The sequence below is a fragment of the Myxine glutinosa genome, chromosome 1 (assembly GCF_964187855.1).
Source record: "Myxine glutinosa chromosome 1, kmMyxGlut1.1, whole genome shotgun sequence".
In the NCBI taxonomy this organism is placed as follows: Eukaryota; Metazoa; Chordata; class Myxini; order Myxiniformes; family Myxinidae; genus Myxine; species Myxine glutinosa.
The window spans coordinates 278,534,010-278,555,815 of NC_136261.1; the positions used below are offsets into that span (position 1 = coordinate 278,534,010).

The following is a 21,806-nucleotide window of genomic DNA, read 5'->3' on the forward strand; positions in this document are numbered from 1 at the left end:
ATAGGGAAAGGGGGAAAAAGTCTGGAAAATTACAGGTAGGACGGACAGACGGACGGATGGACAGACAACCTATAGTCCCCTTCGGTGAAACCGGTAGGGGACTAACAAGAGTAAGGCAAATTTGATTTTTATAAATGTAAACTACTGATCAGATTTCACTGGAAATCATTTGTAAAGCAGGAAATATGTCAAGATGTCATTTGCCTCACCTGTTCACGAAGGGACGAAAAACGCAATTGAAATCTGTGTCAGGTATGTGTGTGTGAGTCCACACACAGATCAACTTTGATATACCATATACCACCCACTGTCTGTAAAGCGGTTGTCTTGACAAATACCGTGGCGGGGCTCTGCTTTGTTATTCTAAGCCATAACTCCACGTGCAACTGACACAAATAAATCACGGAACGATTCGAGATTCCAACCTGCCGAGAACGATTCGAGAACCTCCGGATACATTTACTCATGCGAGCAATGCTGCAGCCTCAAAGGCCTTCTTGAATACTGTACTCACATTTCCAAGACAAAGCTGTTGAAAGCAGTGGGGTCACTAGGGTTGGTGTCACCCAGTGCGGTAACTCATGGTGTCACCCCCCCCCCCCCCCCCCCACCCATTAGTCAGGTTCACTATGTTAACAAATACAATTTCGTTCAAAATTTTGGGAGATTAGCAAACTTATACATTTTTGGAATCATCAGAGCATGGAGAACCCGAAAATCAATGTTGGCATTTGCACAGACACAGATTTGGGATTTTCAAAATGGCCGCCATAAAATACATATTTTGCGCGATCTCGGCTTCTAGTCAACATAGAAACTTAATTAAATGTGCTAATCCTATGTTTTCTGGGTCAAGGAATCCAATAAAGGCCTCAAAATAGTGCTCAAGATTATAGAAAAGCAACAAACAAAGGTGATTGAAAACCATTGTCTTTATATTTGTGATATAACTGTATTACATAATACATGATATTGCAAGTCCTTTGAAGTTATAGGTTGTTATAGGAAGTTATAGGTAGTATCAGATTGAACTATAAGTCCTATACACAGGATCTACGAGGTCTATACCGTTCAGGAATATGCTTTTACAGATCTTCATCACTGTCCTGAGTGTCATTTTCGCAAAGGTGTCTACGCAAATGTAAACATTAATTTTTGATTTCCTCATGCTCTGAATATTCCAAAAAATGTATAGTTTTGCTAATCTACCAAAATTTTGAACGAAAAAACATAGTGAACCTGACTACATGGACCTCCTCCCATACCAGAACATACAGAATCCTTCGTAATGTTTTTGTACTAATGTTAGTCTTAAATCGTAATTCCCGTATATCACTGAATGTAATGGCAATAGTAGTGACATAAACAACTAGCAAAATTTAAATTACACCTTTAAATTACAATATCATACGCACAGCCTAAATGTATTTACATTTACATAGTTTCATGTGGTAAAAGTGAAAATTCGGTAAGAAAACAATAGAATTCGAAGTAAAAACGTTTAAGAACTACATCAAAATTATGTTGATTTTAACGTTAAACTTTATTGTTACATGAGATACATTAATGGATTAGGTTTGCATAATCAATAACGGCCCAAATAATGTAGAACTTGTAGACAAATGCATATGGAAATATACTCATAAATGAAATAATACTATAAAAATAAACAGGAACAAATACACAAGCATTACAGCACTTAGTGAACATCTCGACTAATTCAGAACTTTCCTTCCTGGCCTTCAAAGCTGCGAACTTGTGAATCACTTCATCAAAATCAATGCCTTTCGCCAACCCACTTTCAATTGATAATATCGCAAGATCGGAAAGCCTTGACACTGCAAAAATTTGGTGTCACCCCCTCTGATAGTGTCACCCGGTGCGGTCCACATCCCCCGCACCCCCCTAGTGACGCCAGTGGTTGAAAGAATTATCATGTTTACATCATAGTATCATCACGTTTGTTTTTTGTATACAAAGTCGAAGCTCGTGGAGGGGCTATAACAAAGAACTGATCAGGATGTAACAAAGGAGAAACACACAGGGGGGATTAATGGTGGTCCACGTGCGTCCTGCAGATACCTGAGTTCCTTATCTAGCTTCCAATCCCTGTTGCAGGAAGCAGGTAAATTTTGGCCATGTGTGTAGCCTTTAAGTCTAATTGTCATGGGGAAAAGATTGTCATGGGGACCGCAAGGCTAACCCCCGCTCTGGCAGGGAAAATGGCCTTTAAAATGCATGTTGTTGTTGTTGTTGTTGTTGTGTAGCCTTTAAGTAGCTGTAGCATGGTGAATATTGGAATATGGAAAAATTAACTTGAGATTTTTTGGGGATTCATACAATTTTGATTCCTGTCAGTCTAAATTAAAATGGAAATACCCTTTGTACCACATTTAGAAGTTGAAATGATCTTTCGTTCCTCTGTTTTCAACAAGGAAATAAACTTTGTTTTATCTCAGCCTTAAAAACTTTCTCAATTCCCATACAAAGGTTGTTGCAAAAGTTTTTTTTTAAACATACATAAGGGATACTAAGGTGGGTTTTCTCTTTGTCTGGCAGTCAGATTTATAATCATACAACTATAAAATAACTGATCATATGGAATAAAGGAAATACAAATGCAGATAAAATGAAAATAAAAAAGGACAATCAGTAAACATGACAATCCAGAAACTGACAAGATCAGCTGATAAACCTTCTTATACCTGATGGAGGAAAGGGCATGAGTGAGCTGTTCTGGGTTAGAGTCCTGAAGAGACACGGAGAAGCCAGCTGCAGTGAACAGCATACTCCAGTTCCGACCAATAACGCCACTGAAACAACATCAATGCACAAGGGGCCTTGTCGTCAGATCACAAAATATTTTCCAAAGTTTAGATTTTACAAAAAGGCCTCTGTGTGTCATCATAAATCATTGATAATGCCGATACAGGGTAGCCCACAAAATGACATATTGTAAAATGTAATTTTAATACATTAATAATGAATACATAGAAAGCAACAATAGTGTTGTGGGAATGACTTATAGGAGCTAACTTTGTGTAGTATAGGGTAGTTATCTCCCATATTGAATGTATTAGCAAAAGTATGAAAGATTATAATTGTGATATAAGATATATGCATCATTTTAGGTAAAGAAAGATTCCGTATACCCGCCCCTAATGTTTGTGTCTTAAACCGCCATCCCTTTTAACCCCTTTTTAATGTTCTTACCTTTTGAATCTGTCTTTAATGTACTTGTTAGCATTCTGATAGGATGTCAGGCACAAGTTTAGGAGGAAAAAGTACATTCCTGACATTCCTGACATCGCCATCCCCATAATGACCCTGTTCTGTCCCGCACCACCTTGGCAAAAGGTCAGGGGGGATACCGCACTCCCAGACTGAGCGCGCTGACACAATAGCAGGGAGGGACTAAGTGCGTCGCTAATGCGGGGGTGGATGGGGGGCGGTGGGGCAGATCTAAGAAGGTGGAGTGCAAGCTGTGGGGGGAGTAGAGGGGGTGGGAGTGGGAAGGGCAGTGGGGAGAGGGGGTACGAGATGCACGCGGAGCCTGGTGAGAAACCTGTGTGCGAGCTGCCTCGGGGGTTCTCTCAGAAATAAGCCTTTTCTGCTGCAGCCTCCAGCCATGTCCCTTCACGGCAAGCCATGCTCACTCTCCCCTTTGTGCCAGCTTCTGTCCACAGCCACTAACTGTTTACGGCCAGGCCATGTCATCACTTGGGCCAAGCTGCATCCTGCCAGACACAGATTGCGGTGTTTCTGTTCTGTCAGTCTCTATCTATTTCTCTACTGAGGAATGTCTGAGGCCTTAAGGTTAGGCCTTAGATAATTTATGTTCCCATTCGTCCATTGACTTTGTGGGGCATATGGTTTTTTGGGGTTAATTACCTCCACCACCGAAGGTGGATGGAGGTTATGTTTTCACTCCTGTTTGGTTGTTTGTTTGTTTGTCTGTGAGCAGGATACCTCAAAAAGTTATGGACAGATTCGGACAAAACTTAGTGGAGAGGTTGGGTGTGTGCGAAGGACAAATTGATTCGATTTTGGTGAATATCAGTATGTGGATATAAGAGCAGTTTTATTACCTAAGTGATTCTTCACCATTGAGAGATAGGGCCAAAACTGATGAGTTGAGTAGGTGACAAGAACAAGCCGATTCGATTTTGGTTCAGGTCCAGATACAGATCTGGCCTATCAGTGGTATACAAAACGTAAACTGTTCAGCCTGGCAGAAGTATGCTCTCTACTGAGTGCTATTTTAATTACAGTACAATATTGGTGTTTAGCCTCCTTTGTATTCCTGCCCTGTGTTCCTTCAATACACTTTAAAAACTACTTGGTGTTGGAGTGAATTTGGTTGGCTCTGATCACGATCACAGTTGAACAGTCTGTTGAAGGACAGATTGGATTCGGGCGATTAGCACCCAGAACAAGGCCATGCCTATGCCGAGCAACTCCACTCGGTGGTTATTCGAGAATGAGTGAAAGACCCCGATGAGCATGACATATCAACTGGCTTGGTGGTTCCACTCGGCACGTATCATAGCAGACAGGCCTGTAATGACCCCAGGGAAAGGAAACACATGGATTTTTGTCTGCCACAATTTCTTCATTTCCCCTGTGGTGTTTATCTGGAAACTTGAGAGAAATGATTTGATTTTCAAGATTTAAAGGAAAAGGTGAAGGTCAGTTCTCACAATATGGGGAGTTGCACCAGCCAGCATGACCATGAACCATTTTGTTCTCATGTCATTTTCCAAGTCAGTGGTACCCTTCAAGAGAAAACTTTGATATCAGTATAGATGACTTGGAGTATGACGCTAATGGAATTCACCACTTCATACAGACAGCAGTGTCCCATTTTACATATGACGACTTTAGTCACTGCACCCCATTCAGTTTTCAAATGGATACAGTAGAGGTCCAGTGAACAGATGCCTGCACTCTCTCAGGGACAAGGATATCAATCCTCAAAGTTCCTTTGTAAAGCTTCTACAAAACCATTTCAAAATGAAAACCTTACTGCCTCTGCATCTTGTCAAATGTATTAGTTTCAGGGACCCAGAGATCCCTCACATCTAACATTATGTGCTCTTGCCTCCATGAAGCCAACACCGTGCAGTTTGGTCCAAACTGTTGTGGATGTGGTGTGGTTGTTGCTTATGTGCTCCTTCCGTGTACTATTACGTATACAGTCGGACCCTGCTATTTGCGGTGCCGCTATTCATGGATTCCACGTTTTCACGGGTGATAAAATGCGACCCGTTTGTCTAGTCGCGGAAAAGTGTCCAGCAAATTCGCGGTTTTTTTTATATTCGTGGCCGTGTTCCGCGAAATCGCAGTGGGGGGGGGGGGGGGGGTTCCTACTCACGGCCATGATCTCATTTTTCTTTTTCATTTCATTCATTTTTTTATTTTTTCATTTCATCTCATTTCATTTTCATTCACGTGTAATATTTGCGGTTTTTGAGGAACGCCATGGAGGTCCTCCATGGCGTTCCTCAATGCCAAACAGGAAATTAGAGCTGTCTCCCTTGACATATCACGTGCCTTCGATACGGTCTGGCACCCCGCTCTGCTCACCAAATTCTCCTCCTTTGGTATCCATGGAAATCTCCACGCATGGCTGGCGGACTTCCTTTCTAGTCGTAGTCAACGTGTGGCCCTGAATGGGTTTCTCTCATCTCCTCTTCCTGTTCAGGCTGGAGATCCCCAAGGCAGTGTTCTGGGCCCTGTGCTTTTTCTGGTCTTCATCAATTATCTCTCTGACTCTCTTGAAAATCCTCTCTATCTCTTTGCTGATGACTCTACTCTCTGTCACTCCATTCTTCATCCCTCAGATCAGCAGTCTGCAGCCTCCTCACTCTCTGCAGACCTGGACAAAATCACAGACTGGGCAAACAAGTGGAACATGTCTTTCAATCCTGACAAATCTCACACTCTTACGATGTCTCTCCGAAAAGACCGACTGGACAACCCTCCCATCCACTTTCTGAATACTCCTCTCCAAGAAGTTCTGTCACTCAAGCTTTTGGGTCTCACTATCTGCCATGATCTTTCCTGGGAAAACCACATTTCAAATCTGGCCTCCAAAGCCAGTCGCCGACAGGGCATCCTCCTTCGTGCGAAGTCCTTCCTTAGCACACCTGAGCTCCTCACCACATACAAGGCTTTCATCTGCAGCTCAATGGAATACTGCTCTCCCCTCTGGGCTGGTGCTTCTGCCTCACACCTAGCTTGTCTTCACGCTGTTGAAACCAAAGCGTTCAGAATCATTGGAATCTCCCGCAATGAAGCTAACTCCAAGGGCCTTTCACTCACTCACCGCAGGCAGGTTGGTGGTCTTTCCGTCTTCTAACGACTCCTCTCCGGCCTTCCCCCTCCCCTGCTCTCTCTGGGCTCTGTCCCCCAAATATTCCTGCAGGTCGCACAAGATCTGCCTGCAACCCTCTCATGGTTAAACTGCCAAAATCAAGACTCTCTGCTCACCTTCACTCCTCTTTTCTCCCGCCTCTGGAACAAACTCCCTCACTCTCTTCAATCCCACACCTCCCTCCAGGTCTTTAAAACAGCTGTTCAGCACCATCTCTTATCTTCTCCCATCCAAAGCCTTGATCTTTTCTACCCCCGCTAATTTCACCCCAAATCCACTTTTTTGAAATACCAACTTCTTTCCTGGAAGTCTTGGCAGTGTCCATATGTTTTATACCTCTCCCACCCCCCCCCCCCCCTTCCCATGCCTGCCCCCCAAAGCCCTCTCCCTCCCACAGTTCTCTCGATGTCTCCATGTCTCTCGGTCCCTGCTCTCAAATGTTGTGTTTGTGTCCTTCCCCCTCTCTCCCCATCTTGTCTACCGCTCCCGATGTTATTTGTTTTGTGTGTCTGTTTGTCTTTCTGTGTGATTAATGTTCGCTCTTTCACGAGCCTCGATCTTGTATACAAAAAAAAAATAAAAAAAAATAAATAATAATAATAGAGTAAGACAGCCAATGGTTTGGCAGGGAAAGGCCCCGGGTAGTGTAAAGTGTGTTAATGTCATTTAGGAAGTAGTTAGGATTGAAATCTCCTCGCACCATCTGCATCCACTCACCTGAGGTGACGACAGAACTCCACACCGTGCCATGTGTTGTTGTTTTATTTTTGTGCAAATGTTTTGGAAATGTGAGACGCATCATGACGTGGGTGAGACATTGTGCTGGTTGTTCCATCTCTCCCTCCTTAAGAGGGATTGATGATGAATTGGTGATGGCAAATTTAGACATTGGGTTTGTAACGAATTTGGAATTAGGGGAGATATGGGGAAGACGTGACGGTAGTGACGAATTTGTAAATGTGTAGGTTTTGTAAATATGGGGTAAGGCCAAGGGTAGAGTAGGTGACGGGGGGGTGGCGTACGTTAGGAACGAGCTTTCTCACTTCGCTCGCCGTGCGCACCTCGCTCTGCATTACCTTGATTGATGTGTACCCTTGCGCCCTTGCCCTCGCTAATTCTGCTTTGTCTTCCTTCCCCACCCATGGACCGTGCTCTCTGGGCACTGAGGGGGAGCGTGCGGGAGCCCGCCATTGTGTGCCCAAATTCCCGCTGCAAGCTGCCTGCATCCATGCACCACTTATGGACCGCACTTCTCGCGGCCATGCACCACCATGTGGACCACAGTCTGTGGCTGAGCACCACATTTATGGACCACACGTTTCGTGGCATGGCCCCTCTGCTGGGACCGGCCAGGGTGGCCAGAGAAAGGTCTTGCTTGCGGACCTCGGTGAGGTGGCGCCAAGCCCACAGGTGGACCACCATAGTCGGCCCCTGTTGGCCATAAATAAACACATGGACACGTTTATGTGCTTTTTTATGTATTATGGCAAATAGGCAGCAAGCCACAAGAGTGAAGACCAAGAAAGATAACATCAAGAACGACGGCCAGCAGAGGGAGCAGAACAGGATCAAGACCATCAGTGTGTTGTTTTTTTTGTGTGTTGTGCAATTTAGCACTGGATTGGTGCTTGACTGGTGGTGCTCTTTATTGGTGCTTTGGTGTTTGCATGCCTGGGGATGTATGACAGAATCTCAATTCTGCATCCCCCGGGCATGTGAGGTGGTGTATCGATGCAGTGCATGCTGTCTCCTCCCTCCCACAGGATTCTTTTTGTTTCCTAAAAGAAAAATAACAGGTGCTGGGTTGCGTTTTGTAAATAATGAAATAATGTCACTTATAAATAATGCTCCCCACCGTTCATGTGTAGTTTGAAAATTAATTCCGAAATTCGGTTAGTTGTGGGTGTGAATCTGTTAGGTAGGGTGCAACGTAATAGGGGGACATTTTTATTGGTATTTTAAAACGGTCACACTCAGGGTCAGGATAATTGTAGAGGGTACTACACCCGAGTGTCACATTAAGTTAAAGTTTTCGGGCCGGGACGTCCCGTGAGGAATGAGGGTGCTGTGTTGCAGTTTATAGAACCTTCACTATCAAATTTAGTATTAAAATCCCTCATAAATAACCCCTGTGTACATTTCCCTTTAATTGGCTGTTAATTGAAATGAGTGCACCTTAGCTAGTCCATGTACAAGCACATAGCCAATCATAGAACCTCTCCATTGTTATATCCTTATTCTGTGTTCCAGATAAGGCTGTGTGTCCAATAGTCAATCTTACGTTGCACCAAATCAAATAAGACAGATCCCCTTTTCGATGGCCCCAAAGCCTACGTTTCCAACAGCATTCAGACTCCATTACGCACGCGGTCAACTCGGAGAAGAAGGGCGTGGCCCGCCCATCGTCATCAAGAGGTGGAGCCAGGAAGCCCTTACGACCAACCAGGAATCAGTGGGCATGGCTTGGTAGGGCGTGGCTATATAACCTGTTACGGGAAGCCCCCACCACCAGATGAGAGAGGAAGCACGAATCAAGAGTTCTGTGGAGGAGGTGCGTGATCCAGCTGAACGTGAAAGAGAACGCAGGAGGCAGAGGTGCCTGGGAAAGCTGCCGGTGCAAAGCCTAGTGCGTGGAGTCACCGTTTGCTCACTTCCAGCCCGGAGCGTGGAGCTGGAGCGGACGTCGTTGCCGCGTTTTCTCGCCGCACCTTCCAGCCCTGCCGTTCTGCACAGACCCTTCCTCTCCCTCCAGCCAATCCTACCTGCAATTCCCTATTCGTGTGAGTCTGTTTGTTCTGTCCTGTGGGTATAAGTTAAGACTGTATAAGCTAAGGATTGCCCTGTGTATCTGCTTCTTCCTCTTCCCTGTAAATTACTTCGTTCTTCTTCTCTTCTTTGGGTTTTGTGTAAATAATAATAAATATCTGTTCTCCCTTTACTTTGGTTTTCATTCACATCCGATCGCTTTCGTGATTTCTTAATTGAGTACCTGTGGCACGATTTTTGGCCAACCGCTTCGCAATCGGGTTAGTCATTGCTAACGGCCCACGCCGCAGTTCGCTCGCTCGGCGCAATCAATCAATTACGCTGCGGCACGGGCGGGGGTATTTCCTCGCTGACAGCCGGTGGTAATACTTAGGTATTAAGACTAATTGGGCTTACGACCCTACGTACCATCGGCCAACAGTGACGTCATACTTCCAGGACCGATGGAGACGGCCAGCTTAACAGGACAAGGGGATTAACCCCCCCCCCCCTGGCTAACGGGAGTGCTGTCCCCCGGATTCCGTAACAATATTTTATCCTTTCGTGCTGATTTCTTCACAGCTTGGTCTTGATTAGCATATATATTTTACAGTCCTTCCTTTATCCTTTGTGTTTTGCAACTTTCTAGTTTCTGTTCAAGCTTCTTCCTATTCTCAATTAGGATTCCATATTTGGGTGGAAATCCATGTATTTTTCGTCTTCCTAACTCCAATCGCTTTTTTGCAGCTTGTCTGTACACATCATTAATTAATTTCCAAAGTTAATCTATCACTTAAAAGTCAATGCCGTTCACTTCCTCTACTGCTGCAAATCTGTTCTCTACTTCTATGTTGTATTACTCCAAAAAACCCCATCTCAAGCTCATCCACATCAAAACACTTCTGCCTTTGGGCAAGTGTCCCCGCTTTCTTCAATTTCATTTCCAGATGTGTGATTCGTAGTTGATGGTCACAAAAGATGGCTGCTCCTCTTCAACTCTTACATCTGTCAATGATTTTTTTCACATCTCTTATCATGATTGTTGGTGAAATCCGATTGTTGAAAATCCCTCACATGATCTGACGTATTTAAATGATCAATCTGATGTGCTATTTATTTTAACCTGGCGTTGGCTTAGCTTGGTTCCTAGGGTGCCGGCTTGGGATCCTAGGATCCTGGGTTCGAATCCCGGTCGATCGCTGAATTAACGCCAGGGGGGTTGACTCAGCCTGCCATCCTCCCGAGGTAGGCAAATTGAGTACCAGCTTGCTGGGATGAATGATCACGGTGTGTACCCAGATTCAGAATAGGCACACTGTATCCAAGTTGTCTCAACCACACAAAGTTGTCCAAGTTGTCTCAACCACACAAAGTTGTCAAAGTTGTCTCAATCAAAAAAAGTTGTCAAAGTTGTCTCAACCACACAAAGTTGTCAAAGTTGTCTCAACCACACAAAGTTGTCTCAACCACACAAAGTTGTCAAAGTTGTCTCAACCACACAAAGTTGTCAAAGTTGTCTCAACCACACAAATTTGTCTCAACCACACAAAGTTGTCAAAGTTGTCTCAACCACACAAAGTTGTCAAAGTTGTCTCAATCAAAAGAAGTTGTCAAAGTTGTCTCAACCACACAAAGTTGTCAAAGTTATCTCAATCAAAAGAAGTTGTCAAAGTTGTCTCAACCACACAAAGTTGTCAAAGTTGTCTCAACCACACAAAGTTGTCAAAGTTGTCTCAATCAAAAAAAGTTGTCAAAGTTGTCTCAACCACACAAAGTTGTCAAAGTTGTCTCAACCACACAAAGTTGTCTCAACCACACAAAGCTGTCAAAGTTGTCTCAACCACACAAAGCTGTTAAAGTTGTCTCAACCACACAAAGTTGTCAAAGTTGTGTCAACCACACAAAGTTGTCCAAGTTGTCTCAACCACACAAAGTTGTCAAAGTTCTCTCAACCACACAAAGCTGTCAAAGTTGTCTCAACCACACAAAGCTGTTAAAGTTGTCTCAACCACACAAAGTTGTCCAAGTTGTCTCAACCACATAAAGTTGTCAAAGTTGTCTCAATCAAAAAAAGTTGTCAGACTTGTCTCAACCACACAAAGTTGTCCAAGTTATCTCAACCACATAAAGTTGTCAAAGTTGTCTCAATCAAAAAAAGTTGTCAAAGTTGTCTCAACCACACAAAATGGTCAAAGTTGTCTCAGCAACACAAAATGGTTCAAGTTGTCTCAACAATTCAAGATCTTCATTTGGACCTTTTCGAACTGTACCCCACACCTGTGTGAAACCTTGATTAATGACCAGGTGTGTGTTACGATAGTAAGCGGCTTGCTTATTGCTAGCCAAGCCAGCCGTTCCATGTCAGCTGGTTGGAAAGGATCGATCAAGCGATTAAGGGAATGCGTGGCGAGCGGTAAGCAAGCGGCTTGCTAACGGAACACACCCATCGTGTTTCGTCTGACCCCCTCAATGTTTCGTGCATTGTGATCTTTGCTCATTAAAGCATTTTACCAGATAGTTGGAGGGAGTTCCTATTAGTCTGGTCGTTTGATTGATGTACCGGGAAAAAATTGTTACCAAAGCATATATGGCATCAAAAGAAGCGCAATTTTATGTTCTACAAGATGGTGAAAATCCTCTTTGATCCTCTTTGGGGAAAACCTTTTACAGCACGATTTATCCAGCATGGTAACAGCCTTGTGTCCGGGGTGCGAATTTTTTCCCCATGATGGTACAGGGCAATTGTCATTAAAATATGGTATAGTATAGTATAGTATAATTGCCCTGTACCATCATGGGAAAAAAATATTACGCATCCGGCGTATAGTCAGGCCATTACCAAGCAACATTGCAAAAAAATAACAGGGAACAAACTGGAATGGCTTACTTTCTACGGAAGATGTAAATCATATGTACTATGTAGGAAATAAATCTAAAGTAGTATCTCAAAGATGTTCGCGTCCACAGGCATTTAGTCTTCTTCTGGTTGCACTGGAGCAGCATTCTGACACTCTTCACCTCGACAGTCACAACAAGCAGTTACACAACTGAGCCCACTTTTCCGACAGGAACAAAGATTGGTGCTGCAGGGATTTTGTGACGATGCCTTACATTTGCAGCGCACATACTTCAGAAGATCATCGGGGGCAGGTTCCATGTCGGTCATGACAGGCGCCAATCTACCATTCTCCACCATCCATCCCCATTCACACGGTTCTATTTGAGATACATTCAGACTTTTCCATATCATAACCTGCAGATGCACTCTGAGGCTATGTTGGAATGCAGCTCGTTCCGTCGTGGGAAGTCGCTCTGGTCGCATAGTGGAAGAGGTTGTTGCTGCAAGCTCCCTGTAGCGAGCATGTCGTAATTTGGTCAATGAGTCGTCTGGCTTTCCGCCATACATCTTGATGAAAATCCGTGCAACGGCTTCTCCGACAGCATCCTGGGTCGCATCCTCCTGTGCAACTACTGCACACCATTGTCGCACTTCTTGCGAATTCTGGACAAGCTTGAGGATCCTGCATTTTCCGTGACCAAAAACAGCAGAGGTTGTATCACAGTCACCCCATGCGTGAATTACTAGAAGGTGATGAAGAACAGTCTGCTCTAAGTGTCCTACAGCTTCTTTGATATTAATGAGCTTCAAAGGTCTCTTCTGTGCTTTCCTGGGTTCTGATCGGAAGTGAATATCAGCCATGTCTGTGTTCCAGTGAAAGAGCAGAAGAACAATGGGACGTCAGTGTCATCAGCTACCACTGTGGCATGCTGGCCAGATGAAGCTAGGTCAAGGGCTGCAGAAACGATCTGGGTATCAGCATCGCTCTCACTCTGAACCACTTCATGACCATCCAACCTGAGATAGTGGCTGAGTAAATTGATGAACTGGGTCTTGTTTTTTTCGTTCGCGAGAAAGAGTTGTTGATTTCTGTGAGCGTGCATTTCTTCGCTGATCTGAACATCTGCTGAAGCTTTTCCAGCCCTTCTCTGGTGCTCGTGGTCTTTCACTGAGGGTCCACTTTCATAACCGTCAAAAACGATGCTACATATTCCATACTTGGAACGGACATACAAAAGGTACTGCATGATCACTTCTTTGTACGTCTTTCCAGCCAGCCATCGCACTCGATGAAGCAAGGCCCCTCCATCTAAAACATACGTCGTGTTTTGTAATGCTCTCACCATGCTTAAGCCACTAGTCAATCTGTTGGCCAAAACGGCCTTATTCGGCTTACGCATGACAAAGTCTTTGAACAGAGATGTCGGGAACGGAGTAAGCTCGTACTGAAAGTAGGGTGCTGTGTCTTCGCATCGTTCTAGAAGGACCAGCAGTCTTGAATACAGAATAAGTGGATCAACATGCACCGTCTGCTGATTGATCTTGATTCCTTTTTTCAAATGAATCAAAGTGCGGACGTTCTGACTGCGTTTCATCGATGCTTCGTGAACCTTGACATTATCAAGTTTTTCTTGGAGCGACAAACCAACTTCTTCGACCTCGTCACAATTGACACCGTCACCATCGGTAGCAGTTAACCCTGATGATAGCGATCTCAATTCGTGCTTCTGAACATCAAAGGGATCATGCTGAGCAAGCCAGTTGAAGATTCTGTTAAAATCCTCAAAATCACGATTACAGCGGGCGCCCCCCAGCTCCACATGCTGCTCACTGGTTCTGTGGACAAGTCCTGTGACATCGGTCATGGCCTCGTGCACCTCGGCACACTTATGCATACTGTATATCCATAATAATCTCACCGTGTCTGTGATCCCTCGTCCTCTAGTTAACCCTCCTCGGCTCTTTATAGATCGCATCATTACTTGCTCAATTGTGAGATCTGTCCACAAGCCGGCCCAAAACCGATCGCTGCGGCGCACTATGTGATACCCATGCTCTGAAAATTGTGCATACAACCAGGGGTGGCTAGAAGGCAGCTCTAACATCCACTGGAGATACAGGCGAGCACTTTTGGCATAGTTGAAGTGGCCAGTGGCAGCAAATAGGTTCAGCATACTACTAACTGCGATGATATGCATATTCCAACTACCAGTCCTCTCTGCACGAATGAACAGCTTTAAAGTGTCGATGTACTCCATGTAAGTCAGCCACAATTTTGCCGTTCTTGAACACTTATTTTGCTCACACTTAATGGCTTCCATGATGTCTTTCAGCTTCAGGAGGGCAGGTGACTCGCCAATACTCTCAACATCGATTTCGTGATTTCTAAGCTGTTCGTAGTACCAACGTAGCTCTTCTACTTCAGTCTCATTCAGCCTCTTGGTGGACTCCTCTAAATCGCAGTCAAGTTCATCCAAACTCCTCGTGACATTCCGAGTCAGCGTCACTGGAAGCTTCCTCACTTTCGTCCTCGAAAGTGAATTCCCCCCTATCTTCATCACCCATCTCCACGGTTGTCCTGTGATGCATCACGACAGGATCACCGTCGTTGTCCTGGCATGATTTCCTCGGAAGCACCGCTTCTATGAGTCTGGCCATAAGTGCTGCTTCACCTAAAAAGTGTCCTCTTAGAGCTCTTGAAACAGCCTTCCCCGACATCATGTGTGTCACAGCATTCACACCATAAACAGTTTCAAGCAAGTCCGACAAGCCTGAACCTAACATTAAGTTGCCAATGCTGCCGAGAAAGCTCATCATGGTATGAAAGCCTCCTAACCTGCAGACTATGTTCAGTGACTTGGCATCGATGATTTCGACAGCTTTTCTCCAGAGTGGCTGGTCAAACGTGATGCACGGTGTAGGAATGTTCAACTTCTCAGCTTGGCTCTGCATGTACAGCAATGTAGAATAGATACAGGTTTCATCAGCAGGGTTTAAGTCGATTATTGGCAACATCTACACACGAGATTGTGGTGGATGTCTACCAGTTGAGACGTCCTGCATGAATCCTGACCAGTTAGGCCGTGGGCTTGTGGAGTTGCTAAAGTACCAACCGGAGTGCCAAAGCAATTCTGAGTTTACAGAAGGTGGCAGAACGTAAGGGAATTGCAGCTCAATGAGAGGCTTGTAGACTGTTGAAGAGAGGCCAGGAGTGTCTGGCTCGTCATACGATTGGATGGGAATTCCCTTGTTTGCCACAACTGTCTTAACTTGCATTATCTTGCGTCGCTCGATAGCCTGAGGTGTCACTTGAGGAACAGGTCTGCCAAATGTCGACACTGCAATCACACCCATTCCATGAAATGTTCCACGACCGTCCAGAGTTGCAACGTTGTGGTCAATATTATCACCAACCCACTGGGTAAAACTTCCAGGATAAGCAGGAATTAGATCATTGAAGTTCTCAGTATGAACCACTGACTGCTTGAACCTCGTCACCTCATCATAGGATATTGAATACCCCAACCTGGCTAGTTCATTGATGAGCCATTTGGAACTGTATGAATGGTCAAGCTCAACACCCAAGCCAAATACCAAAGGGGGGATGATAGAGCGAGGTCTTGCCGCATGGACGATATACTGTCCAATTGAAGCTTGCTTGGTGTCGGAAGAAAAAATGTTCTCCATAAAAATCCGCAGGCTATGTGGCAGCCACTCTAGGCCGTTTCAAATATCGTCAGTGGTTGGATACTTATCCTTGGAATACGACATTGCCCTGATTTGGGCCTTGATTAATGATCTTTGCCGCAGCGAGAACGATCCTGTCTGCTTCGTCCTCAATGTTCAGTCTTTTTTCTTCGTACCACTTCTCGTTAATGATGAAGTTGGCCGTATTCCGGAAGCACACAACGTTTTTTCTTCCATCAACTTCAGCAAAGAAAATGAAGTCCTTGTATCGATCCTGCAATTTCTGTTTTATTCTCTTTACAGAATACACATCACTGCTACCAGCAATCTCGATCATTTTTGAATACAGTTCTGGAAGAGTATACAGTTCAGCTTCTCTCTCAAGCCATTCACACAACTTGTTGAATTGCTCAAACATGTATTGGCTTTCAGGGCAGCCAGCAGCTTTCGAAGCTACTTTGGGAGAGGCTAGGTCTTTGTCAGAGTAAAATCGAGAGTAGCAAGATTTGTGATACACTGCCTCAGCTGCAACAAGGTAAATGCAGTCCTGAAGGCGCATGCGCACATCCTTAGCCCAAGTGTCTTGCCTTTTCTGACATTTTGCAAGCATTTCTTCGTGAAAAGGAATCGTGCGCACAACTCTAGATTCATCGCGGTCTGGGTCTCGTTTATCAACTTTCACTTCACTGTTGCAAAAGAAACAGTTCTCCCTCCACTGGAATGGTTCTCTGCCGGATCGCAAGTTCTGTTTCTTTGGACTCAATGTTTCCTTTTCCTCACTTGGGCGCTTCAACCTCTTCTTGTCAACGAAGGTGCGTCGGCATTCCCCATTAACAAGAACCTTTCCACAAGGTGTAGTGCTACTTCGCTGGTGAAGATAATCGCGAAGATCAAGTGGGCCACGTACCTCACTGAAGATGATCAGATTTGGCAGACCCCTAGTGACCTGTACCGCATCACCCGGTGCCTGGAAGCCATTTCGACATATAACACAGCTGTTTTCATTGAAGACAAGGCTTTCTTCGCTGGGAGCCGTGTCCATTTTGTTACCTGGAAAGGGAAAATAAACAAATAGACCTCCTTGCGTATAAAATACATCTAAAACCACATCAAAAACACTTAACAGGACTTACTATAGAGTATATAGAAAAATATGAATCGTTGATGAAAATATGCAGCATAAAAATATTACTATCAATGGGCTGGGGGCCCGGGGCTGCCTAGGGGCCCCGCCCGGTGTACACATTTGTGGGGCTTATTTAATCGATAATATGGAAGACTAATTCTTGTACAAAATATATATCGTTTTAATCAACCCTGTATAGCGCGGAATTTGACGGTAGCAAATATATCGGCTCGCCTTATAGACATTTGGGACTGGTATACATGATAATGTCGTTTTTTCATATTTTGTCTGTAACCATTTCCAAGATTCTTCATTCACTTCTCTTCTTAGGTTGCCGCGAATTGACCGACTCAGTCTGAAACAACCGAGTGGGATTTTCGTAGGGGGCATGCCCCCTACCACCCCGCGAATCTCCGCCACTGACAATGATAAAAACCCGAACTCTACGTAGCTTAGGCCACCCCTACATCAAACATTTACCTCGACTGGAATTCCCCGCCCGCTGTACGTGAAGTTAATTACACTATTCCCTCACTAAGAAGCTGCAGGTGAACAACCTCGTGTCACATACGTCGTTCGCAAATATTTCACGCATGCACGAACTGTTGTCAAGAATGTTTGTTTGCAAGAAATAACCGAAATCGCGGTCACAAAATCGGATATTTTGAACCAATGATCTCGACCCTTCAAGGGTTGTTTGACATATTCAAGGACTGGAATAATAAAACTACCGTAATATATTAATCAATTGATGTAATATAAATATCAAAATCGACAATTTTTTCCCGGTAGCCAATGATTTTGACTTCGAACGACCATACCATATTGAGTTGAGGAAGAACAGGTTACTTGTGGAACCGAAAGATCTATCTAGCAGACTCGGGGTGCAATGGTTCGGGTTAGAGCTTCCTCGCTTGACCTTCAGAATTTTAAAAGGATCGAGCACAGACAATCAACCATAGGTTGGTAATAATAGTGAAGGCTTCAATGGGCCTAATGTAATGGCGTCCTGCGTTGAAAAACATGAGGTAATACCATTACCAGGAAACAAACAAACAAAAAAAGTGCAGATGCATGTCGGGCAAGTTGTAAAGCTTCCATCACAGTTTGACACAAATCACGGTAGACCGAAAGTAGTGCTTGTGTGGGAGCAATGAGAGCATACAATACGCTACCGCGCGAAGCGATTATCTAATGACGTCATTGGCGATTTGCTATCTAGTTCATCGCAAACACTGAGCTCATACCTTCCGATGATACAAATCTTTTGCCCAATCTCCTTCTTAATTCCAGTCACCTCTGCCATTTCTCACAATTTGTGGTGAATTATAAGCGCAAACTACTTTAAACGTGCTAGTACTGCGCTGGTTGGATGTTGGAACTTGGAAGGCGGAATAATAAATTATAAAACACACCAACATTCCTCGTTAGCATGGCTTATCAGAAATAGAAACCATGCTATTTCACTTTAATTCGACAGTGTTATTAGTGGTATGTGTAAAACGGGTATCAACACGAACGCGGATAAAAATTCCTAATCGTAACTATCTATAATTATACACCGCTCAATGTGAATCATTTGGTAATGAATCTTGTCAGTGAAGAAACACCAAATAAATTGATATTTTCCTACCAATTTATAAAAATAAGAGTAAACTATGAAATCAAAATGTATTTCAACAATGTAAATAAAATACGGTATTTGAAAATTGAAGTTGAAGCAACCAGTGTGCTCCATGTCGACACACGTCCGCGGCTCTTCATGATTTGGAGGGCGAGGCGTGGAGGGAGGAGAGAGGCGGGAGGCGGGAGGAGAGAGGCGGGAGGCGGAAGGAGGCGGGAGGCGGAAGGAGGGAGGAGGCGGGAGGCGGAAGGAGGGAGGAGGCGGAAGGAGGGAGGAGGAGGGAGGAGGCGGGAGGAGGGAGGAGGCGGGAGGCGGAAGGAGGGAGGAGGCGGAAGGAGGGAGGCGGCGGGAGGCGGAAGGAGGGAGGCAGGCGGGAGGAGGATGGAGGACGGGGAAGGATGGAGGGGGGAGTATGGATGATGGAGGGGAGGAGAAGGGAGTATGGAGGCCGTGGAGGATGGGGGGAGGAGGAGGTGGAGGAGGGAAGGAGGGAGGATGAATGGGGAGGAGGAGGTGGAGGAGGGAGGATGAATGGGGAGGATGGAGGAGGGATGAGGAGGAGGCTGGGAGTGTATGGGGGAGGGGGAGTATGGAAGAGGAGGTGGGAGGTGGAGGGGACGGGAGGAGAAGGAGGGTGGAGGTGGTACGGGGGTAGGTGGGAGGAGGTATGGGGGAAGGTGGGAGGAGGTAAGAGATGGAATGGTGGAGGGAAGTGGTGGAGGGAAGAGGTGGAATGGAGGAGGGAAGAGGTGGAATGGAGGAGGGAAGAGGTGGAATGGAGGAGGGAAGAGGTGGAATGGAGGAGGGAAGAGGTGGAATGGAGGAGGGAAGAGGTGGAATGGAGGAGGGAAGAGGTGGAATGGAGGAGGGAAGAGGTGGAATGGAGGAGGGAAGAGGTGGAATGGAAGAGGGAAGATGTGGAATGGAGGAGGGAAGAGTTGGAATGGAGGGGAAGAGGTGGAATGGAGGGGAAGAGGTGGAATGGAGGGGGAAGAGGTGGAATGGAGGGGGAAGAGGTGGAATGGAGGGGGAAGAGGTGGAATGGAGGGGGAGAGGTGGAATGGAGGGGGAGAGGTGGAATGGAGGGGGGAGAGGTGGAATGGAGGGGGGAGAGGTGGAATGGAGGGGGGAGAGGTGGAATGGAGGGGGGAGAGGTGGAATGGAGGGGGGAGAGGTGGAATGGAGGGGGGAGAGGTGGAATGGAGGGGGGAGAGGTGGAATGGAGGGGGGAAGAGGTGGAATGGAGGAAGGAAGAGGAGAATTTATGCAATACGTGTGGAGATGCTAATTGTGGTAGAAGGAGTTGGAATCAGTTGGCTGAAGAGGCTGTGGAATGCTTTTATGAAAGAGGGTAAGATTCTGGAAATTCTAGTCTGAACTGTTCCAATACGGAAGAGGAAGTGGGATGTACAAGATCTGGGAAGGTACCGAGACGTCACGCCTCTTAGTCTGCTCATGAGGTTACTGGAGAGCTTTCTTGATGGGAGGATAAAGAAATGGATGGAGCAGAAGATAGGTGAAGAACTTTAGGGCTATAAAAAGGGGGAAAATGATTGATGGGATGTTCACGCTGAGAGATTTGGTGGAGAAAAGATTGGAGATGCAAGGGGAAATTATATTAGGGGTTGTGGTCCTTGAGAAGGCCTACCACACTGTCCCAAGAGAGATTGTGATGGAAACGCAGAGATGGGTGGTAGTGCCGGAAGCAGAAGCTCGGTTGGTTGAAGGTATGTACGAGGGAATGAAGGAAAGAGTTTCGCTTGGTCATGGGCTTTTCAAAAGAGTTCAGCATGTGAACATCGGATTGAGGTAGAGAAGTTCACTCAGTCCACTACAGTTCATTATTGGGATGAAGCTGGTGAGCAGGAGGACCAGCAGTGGAGCCACCCTGAAAAAAAAAATACCGTATATGCAGATGATCTAGTTATTGTGGCTGAGAGCGGGCAAGAAATGCAGGAGACGTTTGAGGAGTTGAAGGGTGCGCCCAAGAGACATGGTTTGAGGATGAGCCTGGAGAAGACTCCTTGGGTAATGTGGGTTGAACAGCAGAGAAGGGAACTGAACATCCGTTTAATGGGGAAGATCTGTCAGGGAAGCAGATTTGAGTTTCTTGGTGGAACCGAAGATGGTAGTTCAGAGATGGAGGAGTGGAGGATACAGGTGTGTGCATGTACATTGTACATGGAGGGACTCATGGTGGACAGGAAATGTTTAAGGAAATTGAAAGGGAAAATTCTAGGGTGTTATGTAACCCCCGGCCGACCTTTACGGTTTGGAGACAGTGGCGCTTACAGAGAAGCAACAACAGAGACTGCAGGTCTGCGAAAACAACTGTCAGGGAGTTAGAGTGAGTGAAGAGGGTCGACAGAAGAAGGGTGGACAAACTGAATGAGGAGATTGATTTGTGAATTAGCTTGTCAGAGGGATTGGGAAAGAGGCAGCTGAGGTGGGCTGGGCACCTGGTGCAGATGGGGGGAAAAGAGAATGGCAAACAAAGTGGACAGGTTAAGGGAGCAAGGTAAGAGGAAGAGGTCTAGACCTCGACTGTGATGGGAAGATTGTGTAAGGAGGGATCAAAGTAACTTCGGGGTCATGGGAGAGTGGAGAGGGTTGGCTGGGAACAGAGGGCAGTGGAGGAGTATTGTACTAAAAGTGAGGGGGGGTGGGGGTAGCTAGCAGAAACTTGGTACCATCATGCCTTACCCCACATTTTAAGGGAATTGAAGAAAAAGAAGTCAGGAGGACTTCCAAAGTTGAGAGTATGTGTCTGTCTCGGGGGTGAGCAAGGACTTTTAGAAGAGATCCAAGTAGGAGTAGAGGAAATTAAGAAACAGCTAGAAAAATTAATGGATGATAAATCTCCAGGAGCAGATTATTTGCATCCAAGAGTATCGAGGGACATGGTAGAACAAATAAGTGTTGTGTTCCTGGATCCACATCTTTAACAGCTCGATGGAGTCAGGACAGGTACCAGAGAATTGGAGCAGTAAATTTAACACCACTATTTAAGAAAGGCTCCAGAGAATAATTGGAGAACTAGACCAATTAAGGCTGGCAGGATGGCCTAGACTAGACGTACGCATATTCGTCTCTGAGCTGTCTAGCCTGTGTTTGAATCTCAGCCGAGCATAAAAACTGTCGCCCTGGTGTTTCGCAGGCAGAGTGATTCATCAATGTGTGTGCCGTCCTTCCGCTAGACGTTGAACTGGGCATCCCATCTGCCGACATTCATTTGTAGATGTTTGTGAAAGTAGGCCAATTATAGCCGGCACCCTGAACAAATTACCAAACCCCTGCCCTGACTTCCTGTGTCGGAGTGTTGACCTAAACTGGATTGTAACCCCAGCCAAGAAACTGCTTCCGCTGAACCGATGTGCTGTACAGAGCATGGTACATGAGCTGAGACCTT

The 21,806-nt window shown here is 45.5% G+C and overlaps 1 protein-coding gene across 4 annotated transcripts in view; it reads right to left on the reverse strand.

Moving 5' to 3' along the window:
* The window catches only part of CRYL1 (crystallin lambda 1), a 42,308-nt gene extending 23,786 nt beyond the window's left edge, over positions 1–18,522 (reverse strand). The window contains exons 1-3 of one of the 4 annotated variants that reach the window (XM_068132724.2): positions 18,021–18,164; positions 16,555–16,697; positions 2,706–2,813 (exon numbers count right to left, since the gene is read on the reverse strand). In XM_068132724.2, coding sequence (XP_067988825.2) covers positions 2,706–2,788 — 83 coding nt within the window. In that variant the 5' untranslated portion in view covers positions 2,789–2,813; positions 16,555–16,697; positions 18,021–18,164. Of the gene's footprint in view, positions 1–2,705; positions 2,814–16,554; positions 16,698–17,594; positions 17,693–17,814; positions 17,890–18,020; positions 18,187–18,470 lie in introns of those variants that run through there. The other 3 variants (XM_078766433.1, XM_068132716.2, XM_068132706.2) reach the window with 3 other exon arrangements.
* Positions 18,523–21,806: the final 3,284 nt, after the last annotated feature.